This window comes from Staurois parvus, unplaced genomic scaffold (assembly GCF_062004578.1).
Source record: "Staurois parvus isolate SC_StPar_1 unplaced genomic scaffold, SC_StPar_1.0 ptg000204l, whole genome shotgun sequence".
NCBI classification, from domain to species: domain Eukaryota; kingdom Metazoa; phylum Chordata; class Amphibia; order Anura; family Ranidae; genus Staurois; species Staurois parvus.
In genome coordinates this window covers 562,867-579,274 of record NW_028318000.1, presented here as the reverse complement: position 1 = coordinate 579,274, position 16,408 = coordinate 562,867, and the positions used below count along the sequence as shown (strand labels likewise).

Sequence of the window (16,408 nt, the reverse complement as noted above, 5' to 3'; positions counted from 1 at the left end):
GATTCCCTCTCTCTATAGTCTAGACTTAGCAAGAGTCTTTACTCTTTACCTCCCACCCTTAACCGTATCCTCTAAGCGGTTCACGACCTCCTGAGGAGGAAGGCCAGTGGCGAGAGAGTGGAGAGAGAGTAAAAAAAAAAAAAAAAAAAAAAAAACTCAGTCTCTACTTAATTCTCCCTCCCCCCTTCCCCCCACGTGCTGCCAGTCCTCTTTTCTTGCATTAGTTATATTTCCTTTGTCTTCTTTTTCTTCTTCCCACCCAGCTATCTCCATTCTATGCAAGTCCAGTCTATCGCAAAAATCTCTTAAATCTTCCGGAAATCGCAAATACGCTGTAACCCCATTTTTCCAGCCAGTTAGAAATGCTGAGGAACCCCATCTATACTGCACATTCTGTTTTCTCATCTGCTCCAACAGGGGTTTCAGGGATCTCCTTCTCCTTAGGGTCTCTACTGTTAAGTCCGCATAAATTTGGATACTCAAGTCCCCGAACTTAATTAATGATCTTCCCTTGGTCTTCTTCCAGATCTCCTCTTTGACCCCAAATTTTTGGAACTGGACAATTATGTCCCTCGGTCTTTCCTTCTCGGTAGCCTGATTGAACTTTCCTATTCTAAATACTCCGTCTAACTTGATCCCATCTGTTTCAGGTCTATCTCTTATGGAGTTTAGAATTTTTTTAACTAGTTCGTATAATGTTTCCCCTTTAGCAGTCTCTGGGATTCCTCGTAATCTAAGATTACACCTTCTTTCTTTATTTTCTTGAACTTCCATCCTATAGATCATTTTTTTCTGGTTATTTTCTAATTGGCTTATTTTTTTCCTTAGATTATCTATGTTCTGGGCCTGGGTTTTAACTTTCTCCTCCGTTTCTTCCATTCTTGCTAGCAGATGTCCTAAATCGTTTCGAATAGCTGTCATTTCATGTTTTATCGTTTTTTCCAGATTTCGAAACATTTCAGTCATCTCCTTCTTATTTGGTACCTGTAGTTCACCTTCAGATCCTTTCCTTCCCAGGCCATCCACTGTTTGTTGGCTACTGCTGCTATTCAAGCCCATTGATAATCTAGGACTACTTCCTGAACTAGTGTCCATTTCCCCCTTTGTACCTTGGGCCCTTTCTGGCGTAGTATTTCCATATGATGTATATTTCTTTATTGTTCCTGTTTGGGACCCTTTGGGCCCTGCTCCCTTGGGACCTTTATTCTTCATATCCTTTAAATATCTTGGTAGACTTGCAATTTTTCCTATAACCTTTACTCTCCTAGGGCACCTGGGCCTCCTCTCTTCTTATCTTCAAACCCCTGGGAATCCTCCCCCTCCTTCACCCCTTAGTAGCCTAAATCACTCAGGGGTTCACCACACAATAAGCTCCCAGCATTTTTCACTCACCCTTCCCTTCTCAGGACGGTGACTCCATACTTGTGTGGGAGGTCTTCACTGCTGCTCAGTCCTGGGGGGGGATTCCTCAGGGTTTCCGATACTGTTTTTCTTTCTTTCCTCCTCCTTTCTCGGTCCTTAGAAGTCGACTCAGGGAAGGAGGGTGGTTCGTCTGGTATTTATGGGTCTCCCTGCCCCAGGGTCAAACAGCCGTCCAGGGGGTACTGGCAGCTATACGCCGGCAACACCCTGTCACATCAGGGCGCCAGCCAGCATCCACTTTCCCTCCAGGGGTCCTCCGTAGCTGGCCCCTTACTCCTGCAGCATCTCTCCTCCTCTAGCCGCACGGGTTTTCACTCATGTGGTGCCAGGGGAGCCGACCTGTCACTACCTCTCCACGAGGGAACCGGCCGGCGTCTCTACTTCCCAGTCGTCCTTTGCGGCTCACGCCTCCCAGCTTCGTTTCCCCGGCAACCCGGCGTCTGCGCTGGATCTCCCCAGCAAGTTCACCTCCCGGATGTCCGCACACGCTCCGCTCACCGCCTCTGCCGCTCGCTCCCCAGGTCCCTCCACAATCAGGTAGGGCTTCACTTCATGAGGGTCTCGGGGTGGTCGGGAATGAGATTATCGGAGAGCACTCACATCGTGCTCTCCGACGCCGCCATGTCTAGGCTCCGCCCTCTCCATGCAGCCATACTGACACCTGGCTCCTCCTTTCTGTTGGGTGCCCCCATTGCAAGCAGTTTGGCCCCACCCCTCTCTCTCTCTCCTAATTGTCTGACTGGCTGTGATTGACAGCAGCAGGAGCCAATGGGTCCCACTTGCTGTCTCAGCTAATTATGAGGCAGAGACACGGGACAGCTGAGGTTGTCATTCACATTGCTGGATCTTGATGAGGCTCGGGCAAGTATTGAGGGGGCTGGGGGCACTGCTGCACACAGAAGGTTTTTTACCTTTGTACATAGAATGCATGAAGGTAAAAACCTTGAGTCTTTACAGCCACTTTAAGAACCCCTCATTACCATAGCGACAGGTTCTTAGAATGGTAGTAGTTACAACTACCTGAATTGTCAGCACGTGTTGGTAATGTCTACACCAGGCTGCAGAGAAAAGAAATGTTTGGAAAATGCCATTTATAGTTTGTCTAATAACCTTTGATTGCTGGTATAAAAACTTTTTGCCATGATTGCAGAATTCGCAGAATACAGCCAACCCCCTGAGTGAGCTGCAGAGCAGTGCCTCGCGCTTCAAACTGGAGCTGCTAAAGAGCAAAGCAAAGAGATCACTGACAGAATCACTAGAGAGTATTCTATCAAGGGTAAATATTCCGTTCTCTTCTTTTATTCCTCTGTACTATTGACAGGATCACTAAAATGTTTTCTATGGAGGGTAAAAGCACTGTTCAGCATTTACTCCATGGCCCATTGACCATCAGTGTGCTAGTGCTGAGCCATCCTGAAGGGGGAAGCCATGAAATCATTCATTCAACCCTTGTAGTCCATGGAATTTTTATTTCTTGAATACTGTATTTTTCGCTCCATAAGACACTCCTAGGTTTTAGAGGAGAAAAACAAGATAAAAAATATTCTGAACCAATGGACTGCAGACACAGTACAGGGGATGACCAGAGACTGCGGACACAGTACAGGGGATGACCAGAGACTGCGGACACAGTACAGGGGACGACCAGAGACTGCGGACACAGTACAGGGGATGACCAGAGACTGCGGACACAGTACAGGGGATGACCAGAGACTGCGGACACAGTACAGGGGATGACCAGAGACTGCGGACACAGTACAGGGGATGACCAGAGACTGCAGACACAGTACAGGGGATGACCAGAGACTGCGGACACAGTACAGGGGATGACCAGAGACTGCGGACACAGTACAGGGGATGACCAGAGACTGCAGACACAGTACAGGGGATGACCAGAGACTGCAGACACAGTACAGGGGATGACCAGAGACTGCGGTAACAGTACAGGGGATGACCAGAGACTGCGGTAACAGTACAGGGGATGACCGGAGACTGCGGACACAGTACAGGGGATGACCGGAGACTGCGGACACAGTACAGGGGATGACCGGAGACTGCGGACACAGTACAGGGGATGACCGGAGACTGCGGACACAGTACAGGGGATGACCGGAGACTGCGGACACAGTACAGGGGATGACCAGAGACTGCGGACCTAGTACAGGGGATGACCAGAGACTGCGGACCTAGTACAGGGGATGACCAGAGACTGCGGACACAGTACAGGGGATGACCAGAGACTGCGGACACAGTACAGGGGATGACCAGAGACTGCGGACCTTTGGGGAGGGAGAGGGACTACCCGCACAGATGTGAACCAGGGGTAAACTGTAATTTTGTATCTGGGGTGCCTCCAAGGATACGGAGAGAAAAGATAGAGGCAGAGGCCACGGTAGAGTTTCTTATGGTGTAGTGGTATACCAGATAATTGGATGAAATATAGATAGAGAAGGTAAAATGCAATGATGTACTGAGGTTGCTGAGCTCTCTAATGGGGGGAATCAGACAATCTAGAGTGAAAGCCTGCAGGGGATAGAACTATTCCTGCGCAGAGAAAGGTTGCACAGTAAGAGGTCTTTGAGCTCCCAAAAATGGGAAAGATAAAGGTATAAAAAAAACCATCAATGCATTTCGTGCCACTACGTTGGCCACGTCTTCTGGATTGTACATAAACCACTTGAAATAGCTGTGATTGGTCTCTCCTGCTCCTAGTGTGCCCACTAACAAACAGCAGGAGATGTAGATCGCACATCACAGCTGAGGAAGTGGCCAGTGTAGTGCTACAGAAAACATTGACTGTGTTTTATACTGTTCTGTGAGCCAAAAATATCAAATTAATGCAGAATCCATTTCTCAGATTCTTCACATTTGGGTGCCTCTGCTGACACCACTTTCCCATTTTTGGGGGGGCTCATAGACCTCTTACTGTTATGTATGATTATTGCTCCTCCTTGAAATATTATCATATGTAGACCAGAACTTTTTAATGTTTTTTTTGTTGACATAATATAAAACATTGTAGAGAATGGTAACTGTTAAAAACTAGATAAAAAAATGATAAAAACTTCTATCCATTTTGTGGAAAGGCAGCGAGAAGTCACTGTGATCTGTCAGGGAGATGGGGTCCACGCTGAGACACGTTTGTGAGCTGCTGTTGGTTCCTGTTTATTAGAATTTCTTTTGCAGTGCACAGTAAGTGCGGTATTAAAGCCAATAAAAAAAAAAATTTAGATCCTATATAGTCCCTCTTCTCTACTGGTAATATATGTTGAGTGTCAGAAAACAAGAAAACATTACAAGTAAAAATAGTTTATTTAACATGTTGTAACTCATTTCACAATGTGAAAGGTTTATGAAGGCCTCTTGCACACTACAGCTTGAAAGCTCAGTATATATATATATATATATATATATATATATATATATATTTTTTTTTTTTTTTTTTTCTTCTTACTGAGGTAAAATGCAGCCCGTTACTTAGAATGTGCCTTTGCACACAGGCGGGTAAGTTATTGCCACATATTCCTCAGTAAAAAATAAAAGGAAAATCTGCATTTTTGGTCCGTAATGTACGCAGCGTGTGCGCAAATGCAATCAAATATATGCAAATGCTAGCGCATATAAGCATAAATATTAATTTTCACTAAGAATATATTGTGCACAAAAATTTGCACAAAACAAGCGCCTGAAATTACATTTTTAAAAAGCAGATGCTCAAACAGGCCTAAAACTGGAGCTCTCAGAATCTGGTGCAGCTGTGCATGGTAGCCAATCAGCCTCTAACTTCAGCTTGTTCAATTAAGCATTGGTAATGAAACCTGGAAGCTGATTGGTGCAGCTCTGCATAGAAACCAGATTTTGCACGCTCTGGTTTTAGTAAATAACCCCCAAGGTGTTTTTGTATGTATAAGGGTAACCATTGTAGAATATTGTGTTCTAGTATGCTCAGTGCATATATTTGTTTTGTTTTGTTTTTTTTGTAGTTTTTTTTTTTGTTTATTAGGTAAGTATAAAATATTGCACATGCATTTTGTCAACTAAAATAGAAGTGAGCAGCAGATAATCCTCTTGTTTTCCCCAATTTTTCTATTTTTTAAGAAAGGAAAACTACAAATTCTAGTTTTCCTGTGTCTGAACGCTTTTCTCTGCACATTAAACTCATCCTCCTGGCCATGAGGGCCTGTGTATACAAGCACTGCGCCTTTTTGAGATGATTTGTTTTGCTTTATATTACATGATCGGTTACAACAAAGGAACATAGCTGGGACATGGTAAATTAGATGTATTTTTTTTTTAAGCCTTTAAAATTAGACAAGCAAGGTTGGCTTACTTAGTCAAGCCTTTTTTGATTTACGACGGATAGATTAAATACATTTTACAGTATATGGTATTATTTAACTTTCTGTTGTTTGATTCAGTAGATACTGATCTGAAAAATGTGTATACATTATTTTTCTGATCATTCCATTGCTGATTATTTAGATTGCATTCTAAGTATAGAAATTCGATTTTTGTGCCAACTCCTTGTACAAAACAGAGGCTTGGAATGTTTCTGGCACTGCAGCATTCTGGCTTCTGTTCCCTTGAGTCCTGCCAAAATAAAATATAAAAGGGGAGAAAATCGTCTATAAATTCTTGCAGTATCCATAGTTAGGTTTTGCAGTACAATGAATTTCATTATCTGAGACTCATTTTACAGAATACTGATCTTGATTTGATGTTTTAAGAGGATGCTTTATAAAAAAAGTTCTCTAGATTGTATATATATATATTTATACTCCCTTTTTTTTTTTTTTTTCCTGGGTTGCATTTCAACTTGTCATTTTATATTTTGTTGATCTCCAGGGGAATAGGAGCAGAAGTCAGCAGGACAGCTCCAGAAGTATGGAATATGAAAGCTCTCTGTGCACTCCCCTGGAGTACAGCAGTAAGGTGAATCCTGTGTTTAAATAGCTTTTTTTGAATGGTCTTTAAATCTATCACCCTAGTATGGCTAGTCATATGTGGCTTGATTTGTCTCGTTCAACCCCGCCAGCTAAACAATCGTAATTGATTCCCTCCTCCTTACTAAACAGCATGGATGGAGGAATCTCCCCTGCTGGCTATTGTGTTCTGCGGCTGAAACCTGTGGTTGCCTAAATACCCAAACCGTGACTGCAACTGATTGGTTCCAGTCATTGTTCAGCCAGCAATTTTCAATCTGGCTCAGTCTATTTTTAATCCGCTATGGTCAAGCCGGTTGATACTTGCAGGACCTCCTACAACTCAAATTTCAGCCAATTAAGTAGGAAATAGAGGAAATTTGAGCAGTCTACCATTTTTTTCACCCTTACAATCACTTTAAGCACTACTTGGCTGTTAGATTATATATATATATATATTATAATTTGGAAACCCTATAACCCTTTCATTAAAAACACATTTTTTTTTTTTTATCTTTGTTGCTTTTAATAAACAGATTTCCAGAAGAGATAGCATTTTCCCACATACATACTGCATTATGTGGAAAAATTCATGTGTGCTTCCTGTCTTGTTTTTTCACTTACCGAGTTACGGCAGTTTTTTCTGCCACATGTAATGTAATGTAGTCTGAACGATGCCTAAGAAAACCAAGCATATGATAGGGAAAAATGCATAAGATTGTAAGGAGATACCTTGAAAACTTCATGCCAGTAGATCAGTGATTGGCAGATAAAAGTATATGCAAAACGTGACTTTTCTGTAAAATTCAATCCTCCTAAAGCTCCCCTGTGTGCCTTTTCTAAAGTGCTGATCATACATACCCAGAGGGAATGTGCAAAAGCTTAACTTTAACTGTCCTTATTATCATTTTACAATCCGGAATGTTCAGTTAGAAAAAAAAGCTGCCGTATGTTCTCATATTGTGGTCTGGTTTCCTGTCTTTCCTTTGAAAGGGAGAATGTCAGGCAAACATTTTAGGTTTTGGATAGTGTGGTAGGGTTAGAAACTGCTGCCTGGGTTTTAATGCAGTCTCTTATCCAGGACTTCTGCTTTGGTGCACCCTTATTGTACATAACCATGCAGTTAGGCAGTGTTCAGGATGGACTTTGGCAGGGGATGGACACATTGCTCCTCTCATTTAAAAGTGCATTCCTCTTCGCATTAGAAAGCCCCTATTAGACTCTAAGCTGTAACTGGAAGGGTCCTCATACCTATTGTTGCCTATACTCTATATGCAGTATTGTAATAAATTACGTTTATTGAATTCTGTGTTCTGAATTCTAGGAGTCTTCCTTGTGCGAAATGGAGGCAGCATTGTCTCCTGATATGCCTCTAAAGGCACATGGTTCCATGGGCGACTTACCCAAAGGAGCAGAGAGCTTCCCATCTGATCATCCTGGAGAATTATGTCATCAAGGATTCCGACGCCGAGCTAACACGTTAAGTCATTTTCCTGTCACAGCTCAGGATTTTCCAGAGCCCGTACAGAAAACCCCATCTGTTCCACAGAGGAAGCTCATGCGACATCACTCTGTGAGCACCGAGACTCCGCATAAAAGAAAGTGAGTACTCTTTTTATCATATTATGAAAGACAATGTTGTATTGTTGTTTGGAGATGGAAAGCCGACATCTTGTCACTAGAACAGATCGCCATGCTGTATTGTGAACCAAATCTTTCTTCCATGAAATTACCACGACAAAATCTTCACATATCACCATTTTTTTAAAGCCTCCAAAAGATGCATTGATCTGATGAAGTCACACAGATGGCAAGGATTTAGAATAATACAAATGCAATTAGTAATGAAAACTGGGTACATTGTAATCTTTCAAGTTTTACATTTATTCTATTGTTTATTTATATTTATGGCCATTTTTATTTACCATTAGTATATTTTATTTTTTTAGCCAAATATTTCAAAATTACAAAATTATTGTGATGCTTTCAGTGACTTGGGCTAATGCCCAGGACCTGCAGCTAAGGAATACTTGAAAAATTTGTGAGAGCTGCAAGCATCAAGATTCCAAAATTGCCCTTGTTAAGTGTTCTTCCATTGCAAGACCACTTACTGTTATCTCACATATATATTCTTATTATTATAGCCAAATTTACCACCCTAACTCCTCCCACAGTTTTTACACTACATAGACAGTAATATACGGAAACGTGCGGATTGTTCCTGATTGGTGTGCTATTACTTTGTAGAACGTTTCGCCGAATGGTTCATGAAATATCAGCGTTTTTGTGGTGAAATTGGTCCCATAGGAATGAATGGCGGAATGTTCAAAACTAGTTGGAGCTGATAAAAGCTAGAGTGTGAGCTGAAAAATCAGGACATGATTTCTAAACTGCCATCACTCCCTCATTTTCAAGCCCACCTACACAAATCTTATATCACAATCTTCAGCTATCCCTGCTGCCACTAAAAATGTCCACGGCTAAGCCATAGTCTTGATAGTTTTCACAATATGACCATTTGTTTGCAACTCGCGCCGCCCATTGACATTCATTGAAACTCCACTCTAGCCACCTCAAATTTGAAGGGCAATTTCTAAACTGCGACTGTGCCTTTTATTTTTAATATTTCAGAGACATACTATGCATCAAAATGTAGGTCTTGGTCTTGTGATTCTTACAATATAAAGCTCTTCAGTGTAGGATGTATAATTTTTAAACTACAACTGTTTGAAAATGGCAACTGCCAGTAAAGTGAGCAAGTTGGAGCAATTTGTTTTTAACCGCTCTTCTCTGGCCTTGCTGTAGAGTGAGTTGCCATAGGATCCCAGGTGTGTGAGCAGGCAGCAGAGTGACAAAAGCTAGAGTGTGAGTTGTAGACTACTGGTGGAGGCAAGAACACTTCACACAATTTCCCCAGAAATTGTAGCTTTTCTAGTTTTTATTGTACAGTGCATAGATGGAGAGAAATAGACGGACAGACTGGGTTAGTTGAAAGCTTACTTTACCTTCACTCTAATCTGATTTAGTAAGGAATTACAAAGTGCAATAATGAAGTGCAGAGTGCAGGAAATAACACATGGCAACCATTATGGGTCATTATAGAGATGCTGTTTGTTTCGATGAATGAATGAGCTATAAGAGGGCAATTAAGAGCATTTGACAGTCAGGCAGTGCTAGAAAAAGTTCTGTAGGTGTTCAAGAATCTCTTTGTAAGCAAAGCTGATTTTCTGTGGAGAAGTTTGAAAGATCAGAAGGATGTATGTTTAGCTATCATTGGACAAAGATCACAGCAGGTCTTATTACTCATGTAGGTCAATCAAGCACAGGCAGATTTCTCCCCACCCAATCTGCTTACCATTGACCAACCTAATCTAGGGTAAAACATGGGTGTAGGCAGTTTTATTTCTCGACTCACTCTCATAGAAAAGTGAAACTACCTTATCTGCTACATTTAGACAGCAGTCCCATTTGTCTTTATTGTTGTTTTTATATTGGCTTATGTACTGGAACAGGAACACCCATAATTTGGGCTTCAAAATGGGTGAAGCTACAGCCAGCATTAAAGCGGAACTAAACCCACCAATTTTAACTGTATTCCAAAGCAGTTCCATTCAAGGTTTGCCAGGAAGGGCAATGGACACTGTTACTAGTGTGCTTATGCTTGATTGTCAACCCCATCGAATGGCTAGTATGACTGCTTCCTTAGAGGAAATCATCGGGGGGTTTAGTTTCCATTTTAAGAGGTGTGTTTAGGGGATGATGGGACCTCCAGTCAGAGTAGGACCAAGTACTAAATGCACATGGTCCCCTGGGGAGTTAAACAAAGAAAAAAAAAAAATGTAAAGTGACAAACGAGTACAGTTAATGTCTGAAATTGGGCCTTTCAGCAGTAGTGATTAGTACTGGGCATTTCACCAGGATGCTGCCGACTGACTTTATCGCGAACTGTAAATCCGAACTGTTCTTTGTGTCTTGTGTGTCATCTTGTTCTTGCAAGGAGTAAGTGGGCGTGAGAGAACAGATTTAATGGTTAACCCCAGATTTTCTTTGCAGCATATGATATAATTATGAAGCATTAAGATTAATGAAGTTTGTGTGTGTGTGTAATGGCAACAGAAAATTTCACTGGTCCATCTTTCCTTTGTTCCACTAACACAGGGGTCCTCAAACTTTTTAAACAGGAGGCCAGTTCACTGTCCCTCAGACCGTTGGAGGGCCGGACTATAGTTTAAAAAAAAAAAACTATGAACAAATGCGGACACAGTACAGGAGATGACCAGAGACTGCGGACATACAACGGCGGCGGGAATACTGGGCCGGCCGCTCCATAAGATGCACAGACATTTCCCCCCAAGTGTCTTATGGAGCGAAATAGTGCCCCTTCATTGGTGTCAGTGGGAAGAAACGTGCCCCATCATTGGTGTCAGTGGGAGGAATAGTGCCCCGTCATTGGTGTCAGTGGGAGGAATAGTGCCCCGTCATTGGTATCAGGGAGAGGAATAGTGCCCCATCATTGGTATCAGGGAGAGGAATCGTGCCCCATCATTGGTGTCAGTGGGAAGAATCGTGCCCCATCATTGGTGTCAGTGGGAGGAATCGTGCCCCATCATTGGTGTCAGTGGGAGGAATCGTGCCCCATCATTGGTGTCAGTGGGAGGAATAGTGCCCCATCATTGGTGTCAGTGGTGGGAGGAATAGTGCCCCATTATTGGTGTCAGTGGGGGGAGGAATAGTGCCCCATCGTTGGTGTGGGGGGGGGAGGAATAGTGCCCCATCGTTGGTGTGGGGGGGGGGGGAAATAGTGCCCTGTCATTGGTGTCAGTGGGGGAAGGGGATAGTGTCCCAACATTGGTGTAAGTGGGAGGAATAGTGTCCCATCATTGGTGTCAATGGGAAGAATAGTGCCCCATCATTGGTGTCAGTGGGAGGAATAGTACGTCATTGGTGTCAGTGGAGGGGAATAGTACCCCGTCATTGGTGTCAGTAGGGGGGATAGTGTCCCAACATTGGTGTCAGTGGGAGGAATAGTGTTCCATTGTTGGTGTCAGTGGGGGGGATAGTGTCCCATCATTGGTATCAGTGGGGGAAGGAATAGTGTTCCGTTGGTGTCAGTGGGGGGTGGAATAGTGCCCCATCGTTGGTGTCAGTGAGGGGGAGGAATAGTGACCCATCGTTGGTGTTAGTGGGGGGAGGGGAAATAGTGCCCCATCGTTGGTGTCAGTTGGGGGGAGGAATAGTGCCCCATCGTTGGTGTCAGTTGGGGGGAGGAATAGTGCCCCATCGTTGGTGTCAGTTGGGGGGAGGAATAGTGCCCCATCGTTGGTGTCAGTGGAGGAATAGTGCCCCATCATTGATGTCAGTGGAGGAATGGTGCCCCATCATTGGTGTCAGTGGGAGGAATAGTGTCCCATCATTGGTGTCAGTGGAGGAATAATGCCCCATCATTAGTATCAGTGGCACCAATGATGGGACACTATTCCTCCCAATGACATGTAACTTGCTGATCCCTGTTCCAGCATGGTGCTGCTGTAGCCAGCATACCTGGTTGCAGCAGCACCATCTGCACGGCACACTTACCTGTCAGCTGTCCTTCTTCACATCGGCCTCTCCCTCACTCGATGTTCGCGGGGCCACTCGGCTCCGCCTCCTCGCAGGTGATTGGCCGCCTGTGTGCCTTTCCTGAGCTACAGTTCTTGCGCCCAATCACCGGTGAGGAGGCGGAGCTGAGCGGCAGGAGTGAGGGAGTGGCCGGAGTGAATGAAGGAGCAGCGCTTCCTGGAATAGATCATCGTGGGACTGGGATCGGAGCCAGGGAAGGTACAGCAGCCCCCTGCCACCCCTGTACTTAGTGTCCCTTCCTGTCCCGCCCCTGCCGGCGGGCCGGATACATGGCCTCGGCGGGTCGCATGTGGCCCGCGGGCCGTAGTTTGAGGACCCCTGCACTAACACAACAGTCCTAGAAACCCTCCACCCAGTTTTGTTGTATGCCACCATACCACCTACAGTGATTAGATCCTCTAAGAAGAAATCTTCTTTGGCATAGCTGTGTCTCTGCAGTGATCCACCATAGAATTGTATGGGCCAACACTCCAATTCATCTTCAGCACTGGCCTTGTTTTGTGTCTTCAGTCTTGGTCTGTCCAAAGTGATTTCTGTTAAATGTGGAGTCTGACACACAGGTTTACCTACTGAATCCTTGCAACTACAGTGTCAAGACAACCCCTACATTACCTGTTTTTAGGTTCTAGCAGGCTGGGGAGCGATCTGCCCCAAAGTAACAAGGCAGCGCAGTGGCTAAATGGTTCGCACTTGCGCCTGGCAGTACTAGGGTCGTTGGTTCGAATCCCAGCCACGGCACCACCTGCCTGGAGTTTGCATGTTCTCCTGTGCCTGCGTGCGTTTCCTTTGGGTACTCTGGTTTCCTCCCACACTCCAAAGACATGCTGGTAGGTTAATTGGATCCTATCCAAATTGGCCCTAATATGTGTATGTATGAATGTGAGTTATGGACCTTAGATTGTACACCCCTTGAGGGTTAGGGACTGATGTGAATGTATAATATATATGTGTAAAGCGCTGTGTAAATTGACGGCGCTATATAAGTACCTGAAATAAATAAATAAAACGTAACAGTCTCTATAACATTGAAATTGTGAAATTATTGGGAGTGTAATGGAACACACAGCGAGATGATTTAATAACTCGAAGACTAGAGAGGGAGGTCCCTTTGACAGCCAATGTAAGGCAAGTCGGAATCTTCTAAACTGTGTGACAATGTTAGGAACTGCAGGAAAGGAAGGAAATATTGCAGTGTCCTTTCATTACAGTAAGTGACCCCCGGAGGTATGCTTGCATCTGATTGTGTACAGCTAGGTGATCTTAATAGAAGTACAGCTGAAGCCCGCTGTTGGATGACGTCACTCAGCTGGTCCAATCTGGGGAAAGATCCCGACTTTAAAGTTGGGATCAACCTCAGAATCTGGAGTGGCATCTGGCTCAGTCTCTCAGCGAGCCACTGAGAGCTTGAGCCAGCTGCTCCTTCCCCCTCCACAGCCCAGCGCTCCAGTGAGCGCAGTGGGGGGACAGAGCAGACAGAGGTGACTGACAGTCACCACTCCTTGCTCACAGCGGTGGTGAGAACTCATCGATCAACGGTCATGTGTTCGCTGAGTCCTCATCCTTAGGGCCAGCGGGGTACAAATGCAGCATTGGACCGATGCTCCATTCACCTAGGTAAGTATAATTTGGCGAAAAAAGAAAAACCAAAGGATCTCTTATAAAATGACTATTTCCTGATGTCATAAGTTTTTATGTTACACTGTGGATAATTGTTGGCTTTTTTTTGTTGTTGTTTTATTAAGGTTGTCAATCTCTTACGATTGTTGGTAAAGGGCTGTATATGTTGGTTTTTTAATTGAAAAACAATTGTACTCATTTTAGACAACTTGCAGTTATCTTTAGGTCTTTTTGCAGTGTTGTGCATGTTAAATGATGTATACTGAATGGACACTATATTTCAGTTGATACAGTTAGACACTTGCTTATACTTTGGGACTGATCCCACTATGGGGTTGATTTACTAAAACTGGAGAGTGCAAAATCTGGTGCATCTGTGCATGGTCGCCAATCCACTTCTAACTTCTAATTGTTCAGTTAAGCTTTGACAAAAAAAAAAACTCGGAAGCTGATTGGTTTCTGTACACAGTTGCACCAGATTTTGCACTCTCCAGTTTTAGTAAATCAACCCATATGGGCCGTTACCTGTATTGTTTCCTCATGTAAAAATGCAGATAACTGCAATCACACATAAAAAGCAGAAGTTTTCTATGCGTCATGTTCACGCCAGAATGCAGCGTTTCTCTGCGTTCCAGAGCTATGCCTTTTTTTTTGGTAACATGCATAATATTCTGGAATGCACATAAATGTGCAAAAATTGCACCACATCTATCCTTTCACCCACATTAATTAGGTCAGTGGAAGTATGGCTTTAAAAAAAAACTATGCAGAAAAATGGAAGCTCTCACATAAAAACGTATAAAAATGCGCAGAACTGCAGTTAAATCCTGGAGTGTTTTATGTGCTTTGTAGTGTGAATGGGCCCTTTTGGGGAAATGCACCTGTGCCCTAGGTCTGATGGCTCATTTATTATGAACTGAAAAGTTACAGAGCAATATTGACACTCTCTGTGTACACTGGACACGTCATTTTGTTACGTTGCCTCCCTGCATAAAGGTTTGGGATCAGATGAGAGCATATAAAGTACAACCTAAGTTTGTTTAGGTCTTATTAATTTATCAATGAGGCTAGATTGTTTTTTATGCATAGAAAGTGTCTGAAATTGCTGTAGTAAATATAGTGTGAAAACGACATTTTCTTTGCAAAACTAAAACCATTCCAGTCCTGCAAAACTAAAACCCTTGTAGCTTCTAGTTATGTGTTCTTTCGTGATGGAGCTTACCTTTTGTGTATAGATTGTTTAGGGTCAATGGAAAATGCACAGACACGTCTCCAAATAACACATGCACTCGGAGCACAGCAAACATGCCACATGCCAAACTTTACTAGATTGCAATATAAAGAGCACCCATTGTAAACCTACAGAGACATGTGGAGAATACAAGATCATGAAGATAGTGGCCTTTTTTGGAATTGAACCCATGTGAGTGTTTAAAAAACTCACTGCATCAACAGACTGTTACTATATGATATTATTCTCATCTAATTGATGACATGATTATGAAATCATTTGGGGTTTTCAGTAACTACTTTAATAGGTCTAATTTGTGGTACAAGGGGATGGGGATCAATCGGAGTCCTGGGGGGGCTGGTTCAGACATGGTGCATTCACAGTGGTGACAGGGAGGAGTAAAGAGGTTGCAGGCATGGTGGCAAGTGTTGACTCCACTGTAAATCAGACAGTTTGCTCCAGATGCTAGCAGCAGTCTTCCTGGACAGGCCTCAAGGGTGGGTTGGTGTTGTGAACTTTCAAGCCAGAGAGTGACTGTGTGCACTGCAGAGCAGGCTCCTTGGTCCTCATTATACATGTGCATTGGGCTGGCACATGAATGGCAGCAATACAGTGCGGTAAGGTAATGTGCAATGAATGAATGGTACAACAACTCATAAGTCCAGAGGGGCCCTAAGGGCTAACTACACTTTCAAACAACTTAATTCCAATGCCCCCTTCCCCATTTGAATGAAACCCTTACATTTATCGTGGATCTGGGGTGATGTGGTCTAGGAGCCTGCACCATATCCTATGGTGCCCTTTTGGAGAAGAATCCCTGCAGACTTGCAAATAGACAGATTTTGCATTCAGGCTTATGAAGAACCCATTACACCTGACCCTCTACGTCTCCCTGCCACTCAGCACTCCTACTACTGCACCCCTAACTCTAAACCTCCCTTCCTCCCAGAACTCCTCACACTGTACTCCAGACACTGCATCTTTCTGAGAGCCAACTCCCTTACCACTGCATCCCTTATGTTGTCTAGAATGTGCAGACCCCTATTGCAAACTTGGCATGCCCCCTCTCAGTAATCGAAATGCCAGAATTTCTTACCTTCACCATAAGTGACAGGTGAAGGTCAAAGCACTACTAGTTTGTGAATGGAAACCTTAGGTTCACCTTGAACACAGGCCTGCTAGCATCTTTGGAAACAGGTGAAACCACTATCATCTTCTCAATCCATACCACCAACCCCGGTGCTCAGACTGAGAGGCTTCCAATGCCTCTGCAATGCTTAATCCACAGGAGGAAAGGTCAGCACCCTTGGATACATTCAAATACAGTTTTCCTTTATGGAAGTGTATGTATACAGCTGTAAAAACGACCAACGCGTTTCAGCCTTAAGGCCTAAGGGCTTCAACAAGTTGGCTGTTTTTACAGCTAATCAGAAAATGAATGGCGAGCACAGGAGTATTGGAGCTGCTTGCACTAAAAAGGGGAGTGACAGCACCCAAAAGTTGGAATAAATAAAATATTTAGAATAACTATTAAATACAAATGGTGCTCATTAAAGTGCCACGTGCAATAATATAACAAAAAGTCCTGCCAGTGATC

At 43.7% G+C, this 16,408-nt stretch overlaps 1 protein-coding gene across 6 annotated transcripts in view; it reads left to right on the top strand.

Moving 5' to 3' along the window:
* Positions 1-16,408, top strand: part of TBC1D1 (TBC1 domain family member 1) — a 286,650-nt gene that overhangs the window by 166,125 nt on the left and 104,117 nt on the right. For all 6 annotated transcript variants that reach the window (XM_089678369.1, XM_089678373.1, XM_089678372.1 and 3 more), the window contains exons 9-11: positions 2,573-2,698; positions 6,268-6,354; positions 7,669-7,946. In XM_089678369.1, coding sequence (XP_089534495.1) covers positions 2,573-2,698; positions 6,268-6,354; positions 7,669-7,946 — 491 coding nt within the window. The remainder of the gene's footprint in view (positions 1-2,572; positions 2,699-6,267; positions 6,355-7,668; positions 7,947-16,408) is intronic.